This window comes from Canis lupus, assembly GCF_048164855.1.
Source record: "Canis lupus baileyi chromosome Y unlocalized genomic scaffold, mCanLup2.hap1 SUPER_Y_unloc_7, whole genome shotgun sequence".
In the NCBI taxonomy this organism is placed as follows: domain Eukaryota; kingdom Metazoa; phylum Chordata; class Mammalia; order Carnivora; family Canidae; genus Canis; species Canis lupus.
Genome location: NW_027326475.1, coordinates 45,679 through 72,127, shown reverse-complemented (window position 1 = coordinate 72,127; position 26,449 = coordinate 45,679). Strand labels below are relative to the sequence as shown.

General features: G+C 37.6%; 1 protein-coding gene across 5 annotated transcripts in view; it reads left to right on the top strand.

Moving 5' to 3' along the window:
* LOC140629719 (cullin-4B-like) overlaps nt 1–26,449 on the top strand; it is a 73,214-nt gene that overhangs the window by 19,248 nt on the left and 27,517 nt on the right. For 3 of the 5 annotated variants that reach the window (XM_072819304.1, XM_072819301.1, XM_072819302.1), the window contains 8 exons: nt 501–663; nt 762–851; nt 1,992–2,074; nt 2,815–2,882; nt 4,938–5,056; nt 22,985–23,177; nt 23,972–24,076; nt 24,802–24,912. In XM_072819304.1, the coding sequence (XP_072675405.1) occupies nt 501–663; nt 762–851; nt 1,992–2,074; nt 2,815–2,882; nt 4,938–5,056; nt 22,985–23,177; nt 23,972–24,076; nt 24,802–24,912 (932 nt within the window). The remainder of the gene's footprint in view (nt 1–500; nt 664–761; nt 852–1,991; nt 2,075–2,814; nt 2,883–4,937; nt 5,057–22,984; nt 23,178–23,971; nt 24,077–24,801; nt 24,913–26,449) is intronic. The other 2 variants (XM_072819303.1, XM_072819305.1) reach the window with 2 other exon arrangements.

Genomic DNA, 26,449 nt, shown 5'->3' with positions numbered 1-26,449 from the left:
TTAGAGCGCATGGTAACATAGCTTATGGGATAATTTATTATAAAATTATATTACTCAGTGTTAATAATTGTTTAGGAGACATATTATTTCTAAGTTAATTCTAGATAATGAATCATATTTCATACTTATGATGGAAACACTGGGAAGTTGTAAATTGATACCAAATTATGCTAATGAAGGCTAAAAAATCTAAAGGCAAGTGTAACAGTTTTAGAGTCACCCTGAATTTTGATTTATTTTTTAAAAATTATGGAATTATGCATGTCATCCAGTTGTCTTTATATACTCTGAAATCTTACGTTTATTTTAGTTGACTTCAGACTATCAAAAGACAAAGTAGAAGAATTTAACCAACTGTAGATAGAGTTCAGCATCAAAGTATAATTTTTTGAACTATGGATAATGCATTATTACATCAAAGTATAATGGCAAAAAGACCCCTAGAATTTACAGTTTTAAAAATATATTTATTTAGATAGGTTTTTTTGTTGTTGTTTCAGGGACATGGGCCTTGAATTATTTAAATCATATATAATTCGTGATCAGAATGTTCAGAGTAGGACCATAGATGGAATTCTTCTGTTAATTGAAAAAGAAAGAAATGGTGAGATGATTGATAGATGTCTGATTCAGAGGCTTTTAAGTATGCTTTCTGATTTGCAGGTAAGTAATGCTTAACTTCTATTACTTTGCAGCTAATTTCTAATCTGGTATTCTAAATATCAGTTTTAACTGAGTTTTAAAAATATATTGCATTTTAGATTTACCAAGTATCATTTGAGAATAAATTCCTAGAAGAAACAAACAGGTTCTATGCAGCAGAGGGAAGGAAGCTGGTGCAAAAAAAAGAGGTATTTGAAGACAATTATAAACTCTAACGTTATCTGTAAAACAGATCATTAAATACTTGGTGGAGAACCATGTTTATAATTCCTATTTAAATGTTGACATACTTTTCTTGCTAATACTTATTTTTTTTCTCTTCTTGGGCATTTGCTAAAGGTTTGTCAATTTTGTTGACCTTTCAAAGAACCTGTTTTTGGTGTTCCTGATTTTTCTTTTTTCTATTGTTTTTCTCCTTTCTGTTTCACTAAATTCTCACAATTACTTTCTTTACTTGCTTCAGGTTTAGTTTGATCTTTTCCCACAGTCTTTATGTGGAAAATTAGGTTTAAAAACAACAGAAAGAGTTAGTTTATTGTTTTAAGATCTTTCTTTTTCCAGTGTAGCTATTTACAAATATAAGTTGCCCACTCAGCATATGTCAGCTGCAGTCCTTAAATTTTGGTATGTTCTAGGTTCATTTTTCACATGGTAAAGTATGTCCTACTTTCGCTCTTAAGAAATGTCTTGTTTAATTTCCTCATATTTGTGAATTTCTGAAATTTTCTTTTTCCCCCCATTTCCACTTCATTATAATAAATGAGCACATTTTGTATGATTTCATTCTTTTAAAATATTTTCACTTGTTTTGTGGTTTGATGGGGTCTTGCAGAATGTTCCTTATACACTTAAGAAGACCATGTATTGTATTATTCAGTGGTGTTTTGCAAATGTTTTGTTAGTTCTTGTTTGTTTAGTTTTGTTAAAGCCTTCTGTTTCTTTGCTGGTTCTGGTCTTAGCATTTTAGCCATTATTTATCTTATATATGATTTACATATATGTCATTGGCTTTTGAAGTCACCAACTGTTGTTGAATTTTCAGTTTCTCTTTTCATTTCTGACAGCCCTTTGCTTCCAGTATTGTATGGTTTTGTTTTAGTTATATTAAAATTTCAAGCCACAGTGTTTCCAGTTACAAATTAAACTCAGTTTTATAATTCTTGGTATTCTGGCCATATGGAAATGAACTGAGGATGTAGCTGGGTCTTAATCAAACTAAATTTATTTAGGCCAGACATGTTTTTGTTTGCTTGCTTGTTTTGTTTGTAACTTTTGTGCTTTAAGTCCTATAATTTTTAGACATAATAAGTTTAAAATATTCTTTTCAGATTCCTGGGTGTCTTTACCATATCAAGAATCTCCTAGAAGAAGAAGTAGACAGAGTTAGAGCCTACCTAAGCCTTAACACACAGTAAGAACATATATCGTATAATTACACATAGGATTATTATATGTTTTTTACGCTTTGAGATTGCAACTATTTAAACACATCAATAATTACCGTGGGATATGATGAAATTATAAATTTATTTCCCTTTTTGGCTAAGTTCTTCTCTCCCTCTTTTCTTCATTTGTATCAAAGTAATGAAAATTCCTGACAAATAGAAATTTCTTCATAAGTTTATTTTTCAAGTTTTTGATGAGCCAAAGTAAAGAAACTAAGTTTGGAAAATAGGTTGTTGATCTTTTTGAATTATAGATGAAAGAATGGTCTTTTTGTTAGATAGACATCTGCTATTATTTAATTTTCTCCAATTAAGTAATGATAATTATAACTCATCGTAGAAGTTCAGGGGAACCTGAGTGGCTCAAAGGTTGAATGTTGGCCTTTGGCTCAGGTCCTGGAATCGAGTCCCATGTTGGGCTCCCTGTGGGGAGCCTGTTTCTCCCCCTGCCTACATCTCCATGTCTCTCTGAATAAATGAATAAAATATTTTAAAATAAAATTAAATTGAATCAGGAGAAGTTTATGAATAAAATTCAGTCTTCCTGAAGACCATCAGTAGCAATTTTAATTTTATGGCATAAGTTATAGTGGGAACAAGAAATCAAGATTGATAACAGTAATATATGCACTAGCATTCTGGAAAGCAGTTTTATCACTCCAGTATGAGAATCTTTTAGTGATGTAAAACTTTATTTTTAAAACAGGAAGCTACTGATTGCTATTGTAGAAAAGCAACTTCTAGGTGAACATTTATCAGCAGTTCTTCAGAAAGGTAAACAAGTATAGATACGTTTAGCTAAATAGTATTAAGGAAAATAATTTTCAATTTTTAAGTAATTTTAATTTCTGTGTTCTGTGCGATGTCTTCCTTTAAAATGATACATAAAATGAAGGTATACATACATCTCAAAAACAGTAATGTGGTAAAGTTTTTTTGGCTGTTCTTAAAAATAGTCTTTAAAACATCTTCCTGATGTTTTAAAATTTTAGATTATAAGTGCTCTTGAGCACATGTTTTGCTTTACTTCTGGTATTTTCCCATTCTTCACATAAGGTTAACATTTGCTTAACATATACGTATTGAATGTTTACTTCTTGGTGCAAAACAAGTAGATTTGATACAGGGTGAATGCTTCTTTAGAAGCCTTTATTAAAGTGAGTGCATGTAAACTAAAATTTAACTATTTTTTTTGGACAAGAGAGATCTAACATAGAATAAGAACACAAATACTGAACCTTTTTTTCTGTTTGATGTAGTTTTGGAATATAAGTGAGGCTTGATATGGGGTAAGGTCTGGAGCCAATGACCAACAAAGAATTCTTGTGACATCTTTGGAGCAAAAATGGTGGCTTTATTAAAGCACTAGGACAGGACTCATAGGCAGAAAGAGCTGCTGCCCCAGGGTTGTGAGAGGTGGCTGACTATATACTATGTGTTTGGGACTATATACCGTGTGTTTGGGGTAGATAGGAAAAGGAGGTTTCAAAAGGATTTTTGTACGCTAAAGAGAACTTACCAAAGACCTTACCATTGCCAAGGTAAGGTTGTTTTTCCTTCTAGTAAAGCATTAACAGTTGGGAGCTTCCTTCTGGAAGCTAGGTTATTGTTAAGAATGCTTTTTCCTTGTTAAGTCACTAAGACTTCTGGTAAATGGAGGGGGACTCTTGTCTATAGGACTGTAATCTCTAAAAATTAACTATTTGCTCCTTCCTTCCCTTAGTTTTACGGCAGCCAGGAGTGCCTGAGGAATGTCAAACACATCCCATCTCTGAGGGGCAGGCAGGTCCTCTGTGGGGTGTCAGCTTGTGCTTTGACCTCAGCTAGATCTCCACATCTTCATCAATTTTGCTCCTTAAATTTTTTGATTACCAAAACGGGAGGACTTCCTTATTCTTTTCCAGTAGGATTTATAACATTTGCCAACTCTTAGAATAAAATCCAGCAACTTTAAAAAGCATCCTCAATTTTATAGAATTAGGTGCTAAAAAAACTCAGTTTGACAAAATCACGGGGAAAAAGTATATAGAGTAACAAGTTAGTGGGAAGTGAGAGGTGAACTAATGTAAAACAGATTTTTAAATATTTGAAGTCGAAGAATGTTGATCAAGTTTGAAGCTTTATATTATTAATTATTGATTTATATGTTAAGTATGGAACATGTAATTCCAGGAAACCGAGTCGGCAGAAAATTTCTCTGAATAGTGAGGGCTTATTCTGTTAATGATGAGCTCAGAAAAGCAACATGTTGATACTGATGCTGAATAAATGACTTTTTAGTAACATATTCCTTTTTTCTTTTGCATTTGGGGGTTTTTACGTTTACTTATTGAATTAGTAGATTTGTCGACATATCTGGACGTATCGTATAACATCGTTTTGGACTTAATTATCTCTAACTGAATCATTTTATTCTCATGTGAAAATTAATATCTGCCTCTTAATTAGATATTTAATGTTTTCAGTTATTCATTTTAAATTATAAATTAAAATTCATAATTTTTTCTTTTTAGTAATGTCTGTCCTACAAATTTGTTTACTATATTTTTCTTTAATTTAGATTTTGGGGTAATAATTTGAAATGTGTTTATAAAGACCACAGTTAGAAGAATGAAAAAAGTAGTAGTCCAGAGGCATAATTATTTTTTTCATTATCCTCTAATTACTACTTAATTTAAAACTTACTGATATTACTTTCATTTGTAAAGTTTAGTACCGTACTATTTTGATCAAGTAAATATTTTAATCTCAAAATAATGCCTCACTGAATGTATATCTTGAGGAGGATATTTGTATTGCTCATTTTGCCTTCATGTTTCTAATATTCAGGCTTAAGCTATCTTCTTGATGAAAACAGGGTTGAGGATCTGTCTGTACTCTACCAGCTGTTTAGTAGGGTAGAGTTTGGAGTTCAAGTTCTTCTTCAACATTGGATTGATTATATAAAGGTATTATTTAAAGAAGATATCATTGAAAAATAACAGATTATTAATGGTTTATTTTCCCACTTTAATAATGTGCTTTTTTACCTTAATTAACTTGAAATTCATAAAGCATATTTTAAACGTTCTTTTAAAACTCTTTTTTTCCCAGTTCATAAATTCCAAATCCCCCAATAATATTTTCATTTGAAGGGAAAAGACGGGTACATTATTTATGGTATAGTATTTGAGTTTAGGCCTTTTGTTTGATAACAACAAATTATTATTGAAAGAGACCGTAAACATAAATTGTCTCAGAGAAGCAGAGAGAAAGGCGGCTTTCTTTTTTAAAAATTATTATTTTTTATTTAAATTCAATTTGACAACATATACTATAATACTCAGTGTTTATGCCCTCAAGTGCCCTCCTCAGTGCCCGACACCCAGTTACACAATCGCCTGCCTACCTCCCCTTTTGCAACCCTTTGTTTGTTTCCCAGAGTTAGGAATCTCATGTTTTGTCACCCTCTCTAAATTTTCCCACTCATTTTCTCTCCTTTCCCCGATAATCCCTTTCACTATTTCTTACATTGCCCTATGAGTGAAACCATATGATGATTGTCCTTCTCCAGTTGACTCTTTTCATTCAGCATAATACCCTCCAGTTCCATCCAGGTCAAAGCAAATGGTATTTGTCTCTTCTGGTGGTTGAGTAACATTCCGTTAGATATATAGACCACATCATTTTCATCCATTCATCTGTCGAAGGACATTATGACTCCTTCCACAATTTACCTGTTGTGCACAATGCTGCTATAAATATTGGGGTGCAGCTGTCCCAGCATTTCACTGCATCTGTATCTTTGGGGTAAATAACTAGTAATGCAATTGCTGCATGGGTTATACGGTAGCTCTATTTTTAACTTCTTGAGGAGCTGCCATACTGTTTTCCAAAGGGGTGGCACGACTTTGCATTCCAACCAGCAACACAGGAGGGTCCCCATTTCTCACATCCTCCCCAGCATTGTGGTTTCCTGTCTTGTTGTCATCATTCTCACTGGTGTGAGGTGGTATCCCATTGTGGTTTCGATTTGTATTTCCCTGTTGGCCAGTGATGTGCAGCATTTCCTCATGCACTTGCTGGCCATATGTAGGTCTTCTATGGAGAAATGTCTGTTCATGTCTTCTGCCCCTTTCATGATTGGATTGTTTGTTTCTTGGGTGTTGAGGTTAGTAAGTTCTTTATAGATCTTGGATACTAGCCCTTTTAACTGATATGTCATTTAGTTTGGTTGTCTTTTAGTTTTCTTTTGCTGTGCAGAAGCTTTTTATCCTGGTGAAGTCCCAATAGCTTGTTTTTCTTTTGTTTCCCTTGCCTTCATAGAAGTATCATAGATGTATCTTGTAAGAAGTTGCTGTGGTCAAGTTCAAAACGGGTGTTGCCTGTGTTCTCCTCTAGGATTTTGATGGATTCTTGTAACACATTTAGATCTTTCATCCATTCTGAGTTTATCATTGTGTATGGTGTAAGAGAATGATGCCGTTTCATTCTTCGGCCCATGGCTGTCCAATTTTCCCAGCACCCTTTATTGAAGAGACTGTCCTTTTCAATTGGGTATTCTTTCCTGCTCTATTGAAAATTAGTGGACCATAGAGTTGAGAGCCTATTTCCGGGTTCTCTGTTCTGTTCCATTGACCTATGTGTCTGTTTTTGTGCCACTACCACACTGTCTTGATGATCACAGCTTTGGTAGTACAACTTGAAATCCAGCATTGTGATGCCTCTGGCTCTGATTTTCTTTTTCTCTTTTTTTAATATTAAATTTATTTTTTATTGGTGTTCAATTTGCCAACATACAGAATAACACCCAGTGCTCATCCCGTCAAGTGCCCCCGTCAGTGCCCGCCACACATTCACCCACCCCCCGCCCTCCTCCCCTTCGACCACCAGTTTGTTCTCTGGTGGAACAAACTCAACGAACAAACTCTGTTCATTTCCCAGAGTTAGGAGTCTTCATGTTCTGTCTCCCTTTCTGATATTCCCTACCCATTTCTTCTCCCTTCCCTTCTGTTCCCTTTCACTATTATTTATATTCCCCAAATGAATGAGACCATATAGTGTTTGTCCTTCTCCGATTGACTTATTTCACTCAGGATAATACCCTCCAGTTCCATCCACGTTGAAGCAAATGGTGGGTATTTGTTGTTTCTAATGGCTGAGTAATATTCCATTGTATACATAAACCACATCTTCTTTATCCATTCATCTTTCGATGGACACCGAGGCTCCTTCCACATTTTGGCTATTGCAGACATTGCTGCTAGAAGTATCGGGGTATGGGTGTCCCGGTGTTTCATTGCATCTGTATCTTTGGGGTAAATCCCCAGCAGTGCAATTGCTGGGTCGTCAGGCAGGTCTGTTTTTAACTGTTTGAGGAACCTCCACACAGTTTTCCAGAGTGGCTGCACCATTTCACATTCCCACCAACAGTGTAAGAGGGTTCCCGTTTCCTGCATCCTCTCCAACATTTGTGGTTTCCTGTCTTGTTAATTTTCCCCATTCTCTCTGGTGTGAGGTGGTATCTCATTGTGGTTTTGATTTGTATTTCCCTGATAGCAAGTGATGCGGAGCATTTTCTCATGTGCGTGTTGGCCATGTCTGTGTCTTCCTCTATGAGATTTCTGTTCATGTCTTTTGCCCATTTCATGATTGGATTGTTTGTTTCTTTGCTGTTGAGTTTAATAAGTTCTTTATAGATCTTGGAAACTAGCCCTTTATCTGATAGGTCATTTGCAAATATCTTCTCCCATTTTGTAGGCTGTCTTTTAGTTTTGTTGATGTAAGCTTTGCCGCGCCAAAGCTTCTTACCTTGATGAAGTCCCAATAGTTCGTTTTTGTTTCTGTTTCTTTTGCCTTCGTGGATATATCTTGCAGGAAGTTACTGTGGCCGAGTTCAGAAAGGGTATTGCCTCTGTTCTCCTCTAGGATTTTGATGGAATCTTGTCTCACACTTAGATCTTTCATGAGCATGGAATATTTTTCCATCTCTGTGTCTTCCTCAGTTTCTTTCAGAAATGTTCTGTAGTTTTTAAGGTATAGATCCTTTCCCTCTTTGGTTAGGGTTCTTCCTTGGTATTTATGCTTTTGGGTGCAATTGTGAATGGGATTGAGTCCTTAATTTCTCTTTCTTCAGTTTCATTGTTAGTGTATAGAAACGGGACTGATTTCTGGACATTGATTTCATATACTGCCGCACTGCTGAATTGCTGTATGAGTTCTAGCAATCTTGGGGTGAAGTCTTTTGGGTTTTCCATTTACAATATCATGTCATCTGCAAAGAGGGAGAGTTTAGCTCGCTCTTTGCCAGTTTGAATGCCTTTTATTTATTTTTGTTGTCTGATTACTGAGGCTAGGACTGCTAGGACTATGTTGAATAGCACTGGTGAGAGTGGACATCTTTGTCATGTTCCTGATCTTAGGGGAAAGGCTACCAGTGTTTCCCCATTGAGAATGATATTTTCTGTGGGCTTTTCGTAGATGGCTTTTAAGATGTTGAGGAATGTTCCTTCTATCCCTATACTCTGAAAGGTTTTTGTTCAGAAATGGGTGCTATATTTTGTCAAATCTCTGCATCTATTGAGAGGATCATAGGGTTGTTTTTACCCCTGATGTGATCTGTCAGGTTGATTGTTTTACAAGTGTTGAACCAGCCTTGCATCCCGGGGATAAATCCTACTCGGTCATGGTGTATAAATTCTTAATGTAGTATTGGATCTTATTGCCTAGTATCTTGTTGAGAATTTTTGCATCTTGTTCATCAGGGATATCAGTCTATAATTCGTTTTGGTTGGGTCTTGGTCTGGTTTTGGAATTAAGGTGATGCTGGTCTCATAAAACAAGTTTGGGAGTATTCCGTCGCTTTCTATCTTTCAGAACAGCTTTAGTAGAATAGGTATGGTTTCTTCTTTAAACATTTGATAGAATTCTCCTGGGAAGCCATCTGGCCCTGGACTTTTGTGTCTTGGGAGGATTTTGATGACTGCTTCAATTTCCTTGCTGGTTACTGGCCTGTTAAGGTTCTGTTTCTTCCTGTTCCAGTTTTGTAATTTGTGGTTTTCCAAAAATACATCTATTTATTCTAGATTGCCTAATTCATTGGCGTATAGCTGCTCATAATATGTTTTTAAAGTCATTTGTATTTCCTTGGTTATTGGTTGTGATCTGTCCCCTTACATTCATGATTTTATTAATTTGAGTCTTTTTTCTTTTTAAAAGGATGACTAATGTTTTATCTTATTAATTCTTTCAAAGAACCAACTCCTGTTTTTTTTGATCTGTTGTACAGTTCTTCCGGTCTCTATTTCATTGAGTTCTGCTCGAATCTTCATTAACTGTCTTCTTCTGCTTGGTGTAGGTTTTATTTGCTGTTCTCTCTCCAGTTGTTTTAGGTGTGAGGTTAGCTTGTGTATTTAGTTTTTTCCAATTTTTTGAGGAATGCTTTTATTTTTATGTATTTCCTTCCTAGGACTGCTTTCTCCATATCCCAAAGCTTTTGAAGAGTTGTACCTTCATTTTCATTAGTTTCCATAAGTCTTTTTCATTCTTTTCTAATTTCTTTGTTGACCCATTCATCTTTTGTATGATGCTCCTTTTTTTTAAAAAAAAAAATGTATTTATTTATTTACTTATGATAGTCACACACACACACACACACACACACACACACACACACAGAGGCAGAGACACAGGCAGAGGGAGAAGCAGGCTCCATGCACCAGGAGCCTGACGTGGGATTCGATCCCGGGTCTCCAGGATCGTGCCCTGGGCCAAAGGCAGGCACTAAACTGCTGCGCCACCCCGGGATCCCTAGTATGATGCTCCTTAACCTCTATGTCTTTGAATTTCTCCCAAATTTCTTCTTGTGATTGAGCTCGTTTCAAAGCATTGTGCCGTGAAAATATGCAGGGTACAATCCCATTCTTTTGGTATCGGTTGAGACCTGGTTTGTGACCCAGTATGTGGTCTATTTTGGAGAAAATTCATTGTGCACTTGAGAAGAATGCGTATTCAGTTACATTTGATGAAAAATTCTGTGTGTATCTGTGAAATCTTACTTGGTCTAGTGTATCATTCAAGGCCCTTATTTCTTTTTTTTGAATAATAAATTTATTTTTTTATTGGTGTTCAATTTGCCAACATACAGAATAACACCCAGTGCTCATCCCATCAAGTGCCCACCTTAGTGCCGGCCACCCAGTCACCCCCACCCCCCGCCCTCCTCCCCTTCCACCACCCCTAGTTCGTTTCCCAGAGTTAGGAGACTCCCATGTTCTGTCTCCCTTTCTGATATTTCCCACTTATTTTATCTCCTTTCCTCTTTATTCCACTTCACTATTATTTATATTCCCCAAATGAATGAGACCATATAGTGTTTGTCCTTCTCCGATTGACTTATTTCACTCAGCATAATACCCTACAGTTCCTTCCACGTCGAAGCAAATGGTGGGTGTTTGTCCTTTCTAACGGCTGAGTAATATTCCATTGTATACGTAAACCACATCTTCTTTATCCATTCATCTTTCGATGGACACCGAGGGTCCTTCCACAGTTTGGCTATTGTGGACCTTGCTGCTATCAACATCGAAGGCCCTTATTTCCTTGGTGATGTTCAGAACATCCGTCTTTTCCTAAAAGCACTGTGTTGAAAATTCTTACTATTCATGTATTATTATTATCTATGTATTTCTTTCCTTTGGTTATTAATTGATTGGTATACTTGGCAGCTCCCACATAAGGGGCATAAATATTCATGATTGTTAGGTCCTCTTGTTGGATACAGCCTTTATTATGACATAGTGTCCCTCTTCATCTCTTACTACAGTCTTTGGGATAAACTTTTAAATTTATCGAATATGAAGATTGCTACCCCAGCTTTCCTTTGAGGACCATTTGAATGGTAAATGGTTCTCCAACCTTTTAGTTTCAGGCTGCAGCTGTCCTTACGTGTCAAATGAGTCTCTTGTAGACAGCAAATAGATGCGTCTTGCTTTTTATCCAGTCTGAAACCCTGCGTCTTTTGATGGGATCATTTAGCCTATTCACCTTCAGAGTAACTACTGAAAGCTATGAATTTAGTGTCATCGTAATACCTATTTAATCCCTGTTTTTGTGGAATATTCCTTTGGGCTTCCTCTTTCTTTTACCGGGTCCCCCTTAACATTTCTTGCAGAGTTGGTTCGGTGGTCACATATTCTTTCAGTTTCTGCCTATCTTGGAAGCTTTTTATCTCTCCTTCTATTCTGAATGCGAGTCTGAATGCTGGATAAAATATTCTTGGCTGCATGGTCTTCTCATTTAGTACCCTGTGTATATAGACCCTTTCTGGCCTGCCAGGTGTCTGTGGAGAGGTTTGCTGTTAATCTGATCTTTCTTCCCAAATAAGTTAGAAATGTCTTGTCTCTTGCTGCTTTAAGGATTTACTCTTTATGTTTGGAATTTGCAGGTTTCACTATTAAATGTTGCGGTTGTAATTGATTTATTAATTTTTGGGGGGACCTATCTCCTGAATCTGAATGCCTGCTTCTCTCCCCAAATTAAGGCAGTTCTCAACTATGATTTGCTCAGATATGCTTTCTGGACCTCTGTCCCTCTCAGCGTTCTCTCGAATCCCAATTATTTGTAGATGCTTTCTTGTCAGGCTGTCATTTATTTCCCTTAGCCTTTCCTCATGGTCTCTTATTGTTTTTCTCTTTTTTTGTCAGCTTCCTTCCTTGCCTTGTCCTTCCTTCCTTTCTTGACTTGTCTTCTGTGTCACTCAACTCTTTTCTCCACCTCCTTAACCAAAGCAGTCAGGGCATCCAGTTTGGATTGCATTTCATTTAATTGATTTTCAATTTCGGCCTGATTAGTTCTAAATTCTGCAGTAACAAAGTCTCTGGATTCCTCCTTTATGCTTTTATTCCAGAGCCACCAGTCGCTTTATAATTGTGCTTCTGAATTGGCTTTCTGACATCAAATTGTAATCTATATTCTGTAACTCTGTGTGGGAGAGAGCACTGTTTCTGATTCTTTCTTTTTCAGTGAGTTCTTCCTTCTAGTCATTTTGATCAGTGCAGAGTGGCTGTACGACCCAGCTGAGTCAAACATGTCAACCACAACCTAAGTTTCACCCTAGGTGATTCTGGCGAGGTCAGAGACCAAAAAATGAAAACAAAGATCAGAACAAAATAAAACAAAAGATCCGCTAAAGTGAGAAACAAAATTTAAAACGACGTAGTGAAAATAAACGGCCAGGTATCCAAAGGAGAAGAAAAAAGAAAAAGAATGAAAGAAAAAAAATAAAGTGGAAAAAAAAAGAAAAAAAAAGGAGGAATACTGGGAGATAGTGGTGGTGAAGAAGTTGTAGTGAAGGGAAAATGTAGTCTACAAAAGGGGTCCTAGAAGGTGATCCTCTTGGTTCTGAGTATATTAAGTTCTGTATGTTAGAAGATCCTCAGTCCCAAATGTATATAAACCAGCAATACTTGTAAAAGCCCCAGCATTGACCACCAAAACATAAACGAGATAAAAGAGGGGGGCAGAATGGGAATGAAGAGAGAATATAATCTCACAGAATGAATCATCACAGTATACCACTTGGTTCTGGGTGCATGCTGGTCATGTTTTAGAAGGTATTAATTTCCACCATTGTAGAACAAAACGAGTCAGAGAAAAAAAAAACACACACACACAAAATGAAATCTCAAGTGTCTCCCCAAATTGAACTGAGTATTTTGATGGGACTCTAGAAGGGAAAAATACATCTAAGACGTGTAATTATAGTGATATGAAAGTCAAAAAGGACGAAACAAAAATGAAGAGGTGGTACAATGTTGTAGTTAAGGTGGGAAAAGAGAAAAAACTTTGTAAATTTTTAGTCTGATATAAAAACGCGTTGTACTGGAAAAGGAAAAAAGGCGGTATATCTTCTAGTTCTATATACTATAAATCCTTCGACTTCCCCTGGAGCTTTCCAGCTCTGCTTGGTCAAGAACTTGCTCTTCCCCTGTTCTTCCAGCTGGTCTTCTGGCAGAGGGGCCTGCTGTGCTGATTCTCAGATAAATGCATCTGGGGAAGCTGCCCTGCCCCCTGCCGGGTGCCAGTCTCAGTGGAAGCTGTTTATCCTGTGAGGCCCCTGTTCCCTGGCAGTGCTGCCTCTCCCAGGCACAGGGGGAAACGAGGAGGAAGACAACAATGGAGGTGGCCAGAATTCCAGCTCTGGAGTCAGCTTTCTGCAGTAACTAACACAGGCTCTCAGTGTGCAGTGGCCTGATCTGCACAGCTTGCAGGGCACCTGTTGGCAAGAGAGTCCTCTCTGTCCTGTGCCCTCCCTGCTTCTGCCTGTCCCAGGGGGAGTGCAGGATCGTGGGCTTTGTCTGCATGGTGCCCTGGGGTCCAGGGCCCTGTGCTGCTGGGATCGTGCTCCTGGTGGCAGGGCTCCCGAAGGCAGCAGGACACAGACACCTCCGTCTGGAGCTGCCCACCTAACCAACTGGCTTCTCCCAAATGCCCCTCCAGCTAAACACTCCAGCACTTTACCCAGATGGTCCACAGTTTGTGTTTTGCTTTCCCCCTAGGAGCCCCTCCTCTGAAAGTGACTTAGAAAATTGGAGTCTTCACTGCCCCTCCTGCCATTCTGCCCAATTGCCCTGCTAAACACTTTTCTGTCCAGAAAGAATCTGTGCGGATTTTTAAAGTTCCTCCTTCTCCAGGGTAGGGCTTTCCTGTCCTGGAGGCTTTTGCTGCCTGCCAGGCTTCAGCCCACCTCTTCTTGGTGCCCCTCCCCCACTTGATTCTTTTTTATTTTATTTTTTTCCACCTGCCTACCTTGCTAGAATTGAAAACTCTTCTCTTTGTAGTGTTCCAGCTGTTCTCCCTTTAAATGTCAGGTCGAATTTGGAGGTGTTCAGGATGATTTGAAAGTTATCTAAGTAAGTTGGTGGGGCCAGGTGATTTGAGGACCCCTGTTCTTCTGCCATCTTCCGGCCTGGCCTGGTTCCATACAAATTTTAGAATTATTTGTTCCTGCTCTGTGAAAAGTTATTTTGATACAGATTGCATTGAGTGTATAGATTGCTCTAGGTGGCATAGTAGACACTTTAACGATATTTATTCTTCCAGTCCACGAACATTTTCCATTTTTGCGTCTTCCTCAAGTTCCTTCAAGTACATAAGGGTTTTATAGTTTGCTGAATATATATCCTTTCTTTAAAAAAAGGTTTTATTTATTCATGAGAGACACACAGAGGCAGAGTCATAGGCAGAGGTAGAAACAGGCTCCCCATGGGAAGCCCAATGTGGTACTGGATCCTGGGCCTCCAGGATCACACCGAGTCCAAGACAGACTCTCAACCACTGAGCTATCCAGGCATCCCTGATATAGATCCTTATCTTCTTTGGTTAGGTTTATTCCTAGGTATCTTTGTTTTTGATGCAGTTGTCAATGGGATTCATTACTTGATTTCTCTTTTTTCTAATTAGTGTACAGAAGTGCAACTGATTTCTGTGCATTGATTGCATATCCTGCCACTTGTTATATTCCTGTATCAGTTTAAGCATTTTAAGGTGGAGTCTTTTGAGTTTTCCATTTAAAATAAGTTGTTGTCTGCTAAGATTGAGAGCTTGATTTCTTCTTTGCCAATTCAGATGCCTTTTATTTCTCTTTGTTGTCTGATTGCTGAGACTAGGAGCTTCCCTTACTGTGTTGAACAACCGTGGTGAAAGTGGATATCTCTGTCATATTCTTAACCTTAGAGGAAAAACTCTAGTTTTTCCCCACTGAGAATGGTATTACCTTTCAGGTTTTTGTTGTTAGCTTCTATGATACAGACGTATATTTTATCTATCTCTGTACTGTGTCGAATTTTAATCAAGAAAGACTGCAGTACTTAGTCAAATGCCTTTGTTCTGCATCTACTGAGAGGACCGTATGGCTCTTGTCCTTTCTTTTATGGATGTAGTATATCACATTGATTGACTGATTTGTGAATGTTGAACCACCCTTGCAGCCCAGGAATAAATCCCACTTGGTCGTGGTGTCCATCCTTTTATTACTGCTTGATCCTGTTGTCTGTTAACTGGGTGAGAATTTTGGCATCACCCAGCGTTCATCAGGGATATAGTCTGTAATCCTCCTTCTTGGTTGGGTCTGTGTCTTTTGGGATCAAGATAATGCTGGCCTCATAGAATTTGGAAGTTTTCCTTCCATTTCTGTATTTTGAAATAGCTTCAGGACAGTACATATTAATTATTCTTCAGATTCCATTGGGAAGCCATACAGCCCTGAACCATTGTTTGTTGGGAGATTTTTGATGACTGTTTCAATTTCTTTGCTGGTAATGGGTCTGTTCAGTTTTTCTCTTTCTTCTTGTTTCTGTTTTGGTAGTTTATATGTTTCTAGGAATGCATCTGTTTCCCCAGATGGCCTAATTTTGTTGTATGTTCTTAAAATTGTTTGTATTTCCTTGGTGTTTATTGTGATTTCCTCCTGCATTCATGATTTTACTAATTTGGGCCCTTTCTCTTTTCTTTTGATAAGTGTAGTCAGGGATTTATCAGTCTTATTTTTTCAGTGAACCAGCTCTTAGTTTCATTGATTTGTTCTACTGGTTTTTTGGTTTATGTTTCATTGATTACTGCTCTATATGATTTCTCTTTTCCTGCTTGCGTTAGGCTTTATTTGCTGTTCTTTCTCCAGCTCCTTTAGGTATAAGGTTAGGATGTGTATTTAAGGCTGTTCTTTCTTGAGAAAGGCTTGTATTGCTGTGTACTTCCCTAGTAGGATTACCTTTTCTGCATCTCAAAGGTTTTGAACAGTTACGTTTTCATTTTCATGTTTCCATGAATTTTTAAATTCCTCATTAATTTCCTGGTTGACTAATTCATTCATTCCTTTTTTTTTTAATTGAAGTTCGATTTGCCAACATTCATTAGGATGCTTTTTCTAACATCCATGTATTTGAGTTCTTTCCAAGGTTTTTTTCTCATGATTGAGCTCAAGTGTCAAAGCATTGCCATTTGAAAATATGCAGGGAATTATCCCAATTTTTTGGTACCATTGAGACCTGATTTGTGACCCGTATGTGGCCTCTTCTGGAGAATGCTGCATATGGACTTGAGAAGAATGTGAATTGTTACTTTAGGGTGAAATGCTCTAAATGTATCTGTGATTTTCATCTGGTCCAGTGTGTCATTCGAAGCCCCTTGTTTTGTTGTTGATCTTCTGCTTCGATCATCTGTTTGTTGCAGTTAAAGGGGTGTTGAAGTCCCCTACTATCATTGTATTATTATCACTGTGTTTTATCTTATTGTTGTGTTATATAATTGGATTCTCCCATGTTAAGGATGTAAGTATATAGAATTGTTAGATCTTTTTTTTATATATGTTTTTAATATATGTTTTAATTCCGATATAGTGTCCTTTCCTCATTCTTACTGCAGTCTTTGGTTGACAGTCTAATTTGTGGGCTATAAGGATTGCTACACTAGCTTTTCTTTTGATGTCCATTAGCATGATTTAAATGCTTTTCCACCTCCTCCTCTCAGTTTCAATCTGGAGTTTGTCTTTAGGTTTAAATGAGTTTCTTGCAGACAGCACAGGGATAGATCTTGATTTTTTATCCAGTCTGATACCCTGTGTCTTTTGATTGGGACAATTAGCCCATATACATGCAGAGTAACTGTTGAGTGATAGAAATTTGGTGCCATTGTATAACTTGTGAAGTCACTCTCTGTGTATATTGTCTCTGTTTTTTTCTGGTCTGTATTACTTTCAAACTCTATTTCTGCTGAGAGGATCTCATTATGTCTTGCAGGGTTGGTTTATGATCACAAATTCTTTTATATTTTGTTTGTCCTGGAAGGTCTTTACCTCTCCTTCTATTTTTTTATAATAAATTTATTTTTTATTGGTGTTCAATTTGCCAACATACAGAATAACACCCAGTGCTCATCCCGTCAAGTGCACCCCTCAGTGCCCACCACCCAGTCACCCCCACCCCCCGCCGTCCTCCCCTTCCACCACCCCTAGTTCGTTTCCCAGAGTTAGGAGTCTTTAGTTCTGTCTCCCTTTCTGATACTTCCCACACATTTCTTCTCCCCTCCCTTATATTCCCTTTCACTATTATTTATATCCCCCAAATGAATGAGAACATACAATGTTTGTCCTTCTCCGATTGACTTACTTCACTCAGCATAATACCTTCCAGTTCAATGCACGTTGAAGCAAATGGTGGGTATTTCTCATTTCTAATGGCTGAGTAATATTCCATTGTATACATAAACCACATCTTTTTTTATCTGTTCATCTTTCAATGGACACTGAGGCTCCTTCCACAGTTTGGCTATTGTGGACATTGCTGCTAGAAACATCGGGGTGCAGGTGTCCCTCCCGGCATTTCATTGCATCTGTATCTTTAAGGTAAATCCCCAACAGTGCAATTGCTGGGTCGTTGGGCAGGTCTGTTTTTAACTCTTTGAGGAACATCCACAGTTTTCCAGAGTGGCTACACCATTTCACATTCCCGCCAACAGTGTATCAGGGTTCCCTTTTCTCCACATCCTCTCCAAAATTTGTGGCTTCCTGCCTTGTTAATTTTCCCCGTTCTCATTGGTGTGAGGTGGTATCTCATTGTGGTTTTGATTTGTATTTCCCTGATGGCAAGTGATGCGGAGCATTTTCTCATGTGCTTGTTGGCCATGTCTGTGTCTTCCTCTGTGAGATTTCTGTTAATGTCTTTTGCCCATTTCATGATGGGGTTGTTTGTTTCCTTGGTGTTGAGTTTAATAAGTTCTTTATAGATCTTGGAAACTAGTCCTTTATCTGCTACGTCATTTGCAAATATTGCTTCCCATTCTGTAGGTTGTCTTTTCGTCTTGTTGACTGTATCCTTTGCTGTGCAAAAGCTTCTTATCTTGATGGAGTCCCAGTAGTTCATTTTGCTTTTCTTTCTTTTGCCTTCGTGGATGTATCTTGTAAGAAGTTACTGTGGCTGAGTTCAAAAAGGGTGTTCAAAAGGGTGTTGGATGCCAATTTATTTTCCCAGATTAGAGTAGTTCTCCTCTAGGAGTTTGATGGAATCTTGTCTCACATTTAGACCTTTCATCCATTTTGCGTTGATCTTTGTGTATGGTGAAAGAGAGTGGTCTAGTTTCATTCTTCTGCATGTGGATGTCCAATTTTCCCAGCACCATTTATTGAAGAGACTGTCTTTCTTCCAGTGGATAGTCTTTCCTCCTTTATCGAATATCAGTTGACCATAAAGTGGAGGGTCCACTTCTGGGTTCTGTATTCTATTCCATTGATCTATGTGTCTGTTTTTGTGCCAGTACCACACTGTCTTGATGACCACAGCTTTGCAGTACAACTTGAAATCTGGCATTGTGATGCCCCCAGATATGGTTTTCTTTTTAAAAATTCCCCTGGCTATTTGGGGTCTTTCTGATTCCACACAAATCTGAAGATGGTTTCTTCCAACTATCTGAAGAAAGTCCATGGTATCTTGATAGGGATTGCAATAAACGTGTAAATTGCACTGGGTAACATTGACATTTTCACAATATTAATTCTGCCAATCCATGAGCATGGAATATTTTTCCATCTTTTTGTATCTTCTTCAATTTCTTTCAGAAGTGCTCTATAGCTTTTAGGGTATAGATCCTTTACCTCTTTTTAGGTTCATTCCTAGGTATCTTATGCTTTGGGTGCAATTGACAATGGGATTGACTCCTTAATTTCTCTTTCTTCAGTCTCATTGTTAGTGTATAGAAATGCCACTGATTTCTGGGCATTGATTTTGTATCCTGCCATGCTACCAAATTGCTGTAGGATTTCTAGCAATCTTGGGGTGGAGGCTTTGGGGTTTTCTATGTAGAGTATCATGTCATCGGCGAAGAGGGAGAGTTTGACTTCTTCTTTGCCAATTTGAATGCCTTTAATGTCCTTTCGTTGTCTGATTGCTGAGGCTAGGACTTCCAGTACTATGTTCAATAGCAGTGGTGAGAGTGGACATCACTGTCGTGTTCCTGATCTTAGGGGAAAGGCTCCCAGTGCTTCCCCATTGAGAATGATATTTGCTGTGGGCTTTTTGAAGATGGCTTTTAAGATGTCGAGGAATGTTCCCTCTATCCCTACACTCTGAAGAGTTTTGATCAGGAATGCATGCTGTATTTTGTCAAATGCTTTCTCTGCATCTAATGAGAGGATCATATGGTTCTTGGTTTTTCTCTTGCTGATATGATGAATCACATTGATTGTTTTACAAGTGCTGAACCAGCCTTGTGTCCCGGGAATAAATCGTTCTTGGTCATGGTGAATAATTTTCTTAAGGTACTGTTGGATCCTATTGGCTAGTATCTTGTTGAGAATTTTTGCATCCATGTTCTCTCCTTCTATTTTGAATGACATCCTAGCTGGATAAATATTCTTGGCTACATGTTCTTCTCATTCAGTATGCTGTATATGTCATGCCTGTCCTTTCTGGCCTGCCAGGTGTCTGTGGAGAGGTCTATTGCTAGCCTTATGTGTTTACCCTTGTAGGTTATCAATGTCTTATCCTGAGCTTCTTTCAGGATTTTCTCTGTCTCTGAAATTTGCCAGCTTCGCTATTCCATGTTGGGGTGCTGACCTTTTCTTAAAATTGATTTTGTCAGGGGGAGTTTTCTGTGCCTCCTGGACTTGGACGTCTATTTCTTTTCCCAGATTAGAGAAGTTCTCAGCTATAATTTGCTCCCCATACCTTCTGTCCCGTCTTTTTTCTCGAGGGTCCCAGTTATTTTAATATAGTTTTGTTTTATCACTTATCTTTTGAATTCACCCTTCCTGATCCAGTAGTTGCTCTTTTCTCAGCTTCTTTATTATTCATTGTTTTGTCTTCTATATCACTAATTCTCACTTCTGCCTCATTTTTCCTAGCAGTTAGAATCTACATTTTTCATTACATCTCTTTAATAGCCGTTTTGATTTTGACTTGATTAAATTGTAGTTTTATTTTTCTCCAGAAAAGGATTGTCTAATGTCTTCTCTGCCCTTTTCAAGCCTAGCTAGTATCTTAATAATTGTTATTCTGAACTCCAGTTCCGACATCTTACTTACATCCATATTGACTTAGGTCCCTGACAGTCAGTACTGCCTCTTGTTCTCTTTTTTGAGGTGAGTTTCTCCACCTGGTCATTTTGTCTGGAGCAGAATAGATGAACAGAAACAGAATTCTATTTATTTTTTTTTAATTTTTATTTATTTATGATAGTCACAGAGAAAGAGAGAAAGAGAGGCAGAGACATAGGCAGAGGGAGAAGCAGGCTCCATGCACCGGGAGCCCGATGTGGGATTCGATCCTGGGTCTCCAGGATCGCGCCCTGGGCCAAAGGCAGGCGCTAAAACGCTGCGCCACCCAGGCATCCCCAGAAACAGAATTCTAAAATGACAACAATGACCTCATGTAAATAAACACTATAAACAAATTAGAAAGAGACCCAAAATCTAAGGGAAGTTTTTTAAAAAAAGAATATAATCAGACAAGTGAACAGAACAGAGCAATATACCGAATCCTGTGTATATTTTGGTGTCTTAGAAAACACATCCCAAAATAGTAAAGAAAGAAAAACTTCTAAAAATGAAATTAAATACAATGAAAGGATAGAATATAAGAGTTAAAAAAAGATGTAAGAGTGTTGAAGTAAAGAAATTGAAAAGGAAAGAGAAAAAAATTAAAATTGAAAGAGTGAAGAATTATGGGGAAAAGGAACATGAATTCTACATGCTATATTCCTATCGTGCTGGGTTTTGCAGTTCTCAATGATTGGTAAACTTGGTCTTGATTGGATGTTCTTGCTGATAATCTTGGGAGGGCTCTGTTAGTTCTGAGTAGATTTGGACCACCCTTGCTAGGGGGCCAGGCTAAGTAAGCAGTTCTGAATTGGTGTAGGTGGCTTTTGTTTCTTGTGGGCTTTCCACGCAGCTTTAGAGGATGAGAGTGAAAATGGAGGCCTCCCCATCTCCAGCCTCCACTCCTCAGAGCACCCTCAGGGAAAATCAGTCAGTCACTCCTGTCTCCCTGATCTCTGTCCACACTCCTTACTCACCCACCCTGTGACCGAGCTCTTCTATTTCAGGCACGTGATCCCATTTCAAGTCTCCAAACACTGCAGACTTTAATGGTGTGCACCAGCAGGTCTCCTCTTGGGGACAATGGTTGTCTCCCTGGGGTGCTGGTGCTTGCTGGCCCCCTGCTTTCTTTTTTTTTTTTAATTTTTATTTGTTTATGATAGTCACACAGAGACAGAGAGAGAGGCAGAGACACAGGCAGAGGGAGAAGCAGGCTCCATGTACCGGGAGCCCGACGTGGGATTCGATCCCGGGTCTCCAGGATCGCGCCCTGGGCCAAAGTCAGGCGCTAAACCGCTGTGCCACACAGGCATCCCTTGCCCCCTGCTTTCAAAGTGGTTGCTGGACCAGGTCCTCGTTCACTGTTCATGGCAGCAATGAACTGACAGCCCACTCATAGGTTTGCTGACTGCAGGCAGCTTCCCTGTTCCAGTGAATTCCACCTGGGGATTCTGCCACACTCAGGCACCTCTGTTCTTCCTGTGACCCCAGGGATCCTGAGACCACAGTGTCCCATCTAAGACACTGTCCCCATTCGCCACCTGAGCACGTTTCAGGCAACGATGTCTCCACCACAGCAGGGTTCTTGGAATTTTGCACTCCCCTGTATATCCCTTTCCAGCAGCTGGCTTCTCGAAGCTCCTCCGCTGCCCCCAGTTTATCTTTTAGTATATCGCCTCAGATTCACTTCTTTTCACCTCTTACCTTGTAGAAAGTGGTCACTTCACTATTTGTTGCAGCAATTCTTTTCTTAGATCTCCTTCTGAGTTCGCGGGTGTTTAGAATGATGTAATAGCTATCTAGCTGAATTCCTGGGAGCAGAAGAAACTAAGGTCCTCTATTCCCCCACCGTCTTGGACTGTCTCTGCCCTTTAGTACATAGGGCAGGTCTGTTAGCAAAGAACTATCTCAGCAGTTGCTTATCTCACAATTTCTTAATTTTCCTTCACTATTAAAGGATTCAGGTTCTTCTGGCTATAGAGCTTTTGGTGACAGTTTTTTCACCCAGCATTTTAATCATAGCTTTAAATCTTTTTTTTTTTTTTTAATTTATTTATGATAGTCACAGAGAGAGAGAGAGAGAGAGGCAGAGACAGCAAGCTCCATGCACCGGGAGCCCGACGTGGGATTCGATCCCGGATCTCCAGGATCGCGCCCTGGGCCAAAGGCAGGCGCCAAACCGCTGCGCCACCCAGGGATCCCTAATCATAGCTTTTAATGACTTTATTATTAGTGAAGATCTGTTGCACAGGATGAGTTGCTTTTCTCTCACTGCTTTTAAGACCATTTAAGCAGTTGAAGAGGAGATGATAGCACACTGTCTTATTTCACAACTTTTTTCAGTAAGCATCACTTTGGTTTTAGTAGGTTTCTCATTGTATTCCAGAATTCTGAAAATCTGATGCTGACAAGCTCTGGTAGCTTAATCATTTCTTTAATGCACAGAGATGAAATAAACCCTTTTGAGCCCAATTGCTTTCTTCTTTTTCCGATATTTTCTTCTATTTATTCCTGTGACTCTAATATACTCCTTACTTGATTTATTGTTTTGGCACCATAGACTTTCATTACTAATATGTTTCAAAATAGTTCTCCACTCAAATAATCAGTTTACCTTTATTTCTCTTGGCTTCATTTCTAGAGCACCTTACCTTTTATCTAGTGCTATCTTTTCCTTTTGATGTTTTCTGCATATTTTCTATCCTGCACATTTGCTATTCTCAGTCTTGTAACTGAAGTTAAATTTATGTTGTTTTACTTGCTATTTTTAATAATAATTATCATCACCATCTAAGGTAATTGTATTTTTCAGAAATTTGGTAACAGCATAGTTACTAATCCTGTGAAAGATAAAACAATGGTGCAAGAGCTTCTGGATTTTAAAGATAAGATCGATTTCATTATTGCAACTTCTTTTCTGAAGAATGAGAAGTTTATTGTTGCTATGAAAGACGCTTTTGAAACATTTATAAATAAAAGATCTAACAAGCCCGCCCAGCTTCTAGGTATGGTTTTCAATTTTATGAAATACGTACTTTATTCTTTATTGCATTTCATTTAAATATGTGACGGGAGTTCAGTTTGACCTCCTAATTCATCATAATTATAAGATTGACTATCAGTGATTATAATAAACTATTTTTCTCAGGTTTAGTTTTCACAAGGCATTGTTCATTTGTTTAATTAATAGTAACCTAGCACTTTAGAAACTTCTGTTCCTTTAGCTTGTTTTAAATTCAGCATTTTTTAAATCAGTAGATAAAACAAAAAATTATAGATAGGCCTACTTCTTTTTCTCGTTCTTATTTATTTCTTATAAAATAAACGAAAGCTTTTCTTACAAGAAACCTAATGATTTTATATTTTAAGGTAATTTTTTTATTGACATGCTTTCTGAAAGTTGAAACAAAATGTCAAATTGATATTCTCTTGTTCTTTGAAATGAATAAATCACTTAATCTTTAAGATTTGGGGATTGATATAATCTGTTTTATGTAACACGTTACTTTTTTGCGATTTTTAAAAATAGATTGGGGACATGGGACTATATCGTATGAAGAAATGGCTACAACATTTGGACATTGAGGTTATAGAAATATTAAAAGCACTTAGAAGAAATATTTATTTCTCGTATTTTCCTTCCATTTCTCTATCCATCAGCTCAATTATTGGTTTTCTGTTTTATGAAAATGCGCCTTGCTCTGGAGGAAAATACTTATTTGAAAGGAAATTTTTTTTTTGTTTGTAGTATATATTTGAAAATGTAGCATTACTTAGAAAGTTATTTTTTACATTTTAGCAAAGTATGTGGATTCAAAACTTCGTGCAGGTAACAAAGAAGCTACAGATGAAGAACTTGAAGAATTACTAGATAAAGTAATAGTTTTATTTAGGTTCATTAATGGTGAGTAGACTGGTTTAAAATGTGTATTTAAAAGTTTGGAACAGGGCGCCTGGGTGGCTCAGTCAGTTAAGTGTCTGCCTTCAGCTCAAGTCATGATCCTAGGATCCTGGGATGGAGCCCTGCATTGGACTCCTTGCTGGAATGGGGAGCCTGGTTCTCCTTCTGCTTCTGCCTGTTGCTCCCCCTGCTTGTGTTTTCTGGCTGTATCTCTCATGCCTACTCTCTCTCTCAAATAAATAAATTCTTTTAAAAATAGTGTTTAAAACAATAATAGCATTTGTAGAAGAAATTAAAGAATTATGTGCAAATCCCAACATAAATTGCAATTGAATAGTTTTTATGGTTCTAAAACTGGTAAGTTAAAACAGTTTACAATTTAGTAATGGTAAGTATGTTCACATTGTTGGGCAGCCATCACAATTACCTGGCTTTTAACTTTTTAATCATAAACTAACTCCCTGCAAATTAAGCAGTCATTCATCATTACTTTCTTGCTTTCAGTTTCTGGCAACCAATAATTTGACTGTTCATGATGTGGATGTATGTATTTTCAGATATTTTATATAAATATAATCACATTAACGTGTGACCGTTTAGTTTCACTTGCTGTTAATATTTACATGATTTTCAAATATTATTGGATATAGCATGTCATTTCATTGGTATCTGGTATTATCATTTTGCATTTTCCAAGTCTAACATTCAGGTGCTTTTCCTTAAAACAGGAAAAGATGTTTTCGAAGCCTTCTACAAAAAAGATTTAGCCAGACGTCTCTTGCTTGGTAAGAGTGCTTCAGTTGATGCAGAAAAATCAATGCTGTCCAAACTGAAACAAGGTGTGTATCTTGACATGTATATTGTTTATTTTAGTCTTTTTTTTTTGGTTCTGTGTTTCATGAATCTGCATGGAGAACAATGATTTCCTTTCAGTGTTGGTCGTGATCTCCTTTTCGTTCATGATTTTACTTACTTAGGTCCTTTCTCTTTTCTTTTGATAAGTTTAGCTAGAAGTTTATCAATTTCATTTCTTGTTTTAAGGAACCAGCTCTGACTTTGTTGTCCTTTCTACCTTTTCTCTTGTTTCTGTATCATTTATTTCTGCTCTAATATGTACTATTTCCCTTCTGCTGGATTTAAGCTTTATTTGCTGTTCTTTTTCTAAATCCTTTAGGTGCAAGGTGAGATTGTGCATTTGAGACTTTTCTTCTTTCTTAAGACAGGCCTGAATTGCTATCTGCTTCCCTCTTAGGACTGCCTTTGCTGCATTGCAGATGTTTTGGACTCTCATATTCTCATTTTCATTTGTTTCTATGTATTTTTCAATTTTTTCTTTAATATCGAGTTAACCCATTCATTATTTAGGAGGGGAGTAATACCCTCCTTGTTTTTGTCATCTTTCCAATTTTTTTCTTGTGGTTGACTCCAAGTTTCACAGCATTGTGGCTGAAAATATATATGGTATGATTTCAAACTTTTGTACTTGAACGGGGGCGATTTGTGATCCAGTATGTGATCTATTCTTGAAAATATTCCATGTGCACCTGAGAAGAATGTGTATTCTCTTGCAATAGGAATGCTCTGAATATGTCTGTTGACTACATCCCGTCCAAGGTGTAATTCAAAGCTCTCAGACTTTGTTGATCTCTTGCTTTGATGATCTGTCCATTGTGAGTGGGATATAAAGTCCCCTACTGTATTATTATTATTGTATTATTATCAGTCATTAAGTTTATGTTTGTGATTAACTGATTTGTATATGTGGCTGTTCCCATGTTGAACACAAAAATATTTGCAATTGTTAGATCCTCTTCATGGATACTTAAGATGTACTACCATTCTTCATCTGTCAGTTTTTGTTTTAAAATCCAGTTTGCCTGATGGAAAAGATGAGTACTTTAGCTTCCTTTTGAAAACCATTAAATTCCTTCCTTTTAATCTGCAGGTGTCTTTGGATCTAAAATGACTCTCTTGTAGGCGCCATATAGATGGGTCTTATTTTTCTTTTTTAATCCATTGTGACATCTTATGTCTTTTGATTGAAATATTTAGCCTACTTAGATTCTGAATGATTATTGATAGATACGAATTTAGTGCCCTTTTGTTACCTGTGGATTTGGTGTTTCTAATGATATTCTTTCTTGTTTTGGCTTTTTTTTCCTCCACTCAAGGATTCCCCTGTGAATTTCTTGCAGGGTTGGTTTAGTGGTTATGAACTCCTATCGTTTTTTTTTTTTTTTTTTTCCTGGAAAACTCTTTATCTCTACTTTTATTCTGAATGACAGTGTTGTGGGAAAACTTGCGTTTTTCCACCTTTAGTATGTTGTGTGTATTTGCCACTTTCTTCTGGTCTGTAATATTTCTGTGGAGAGATAT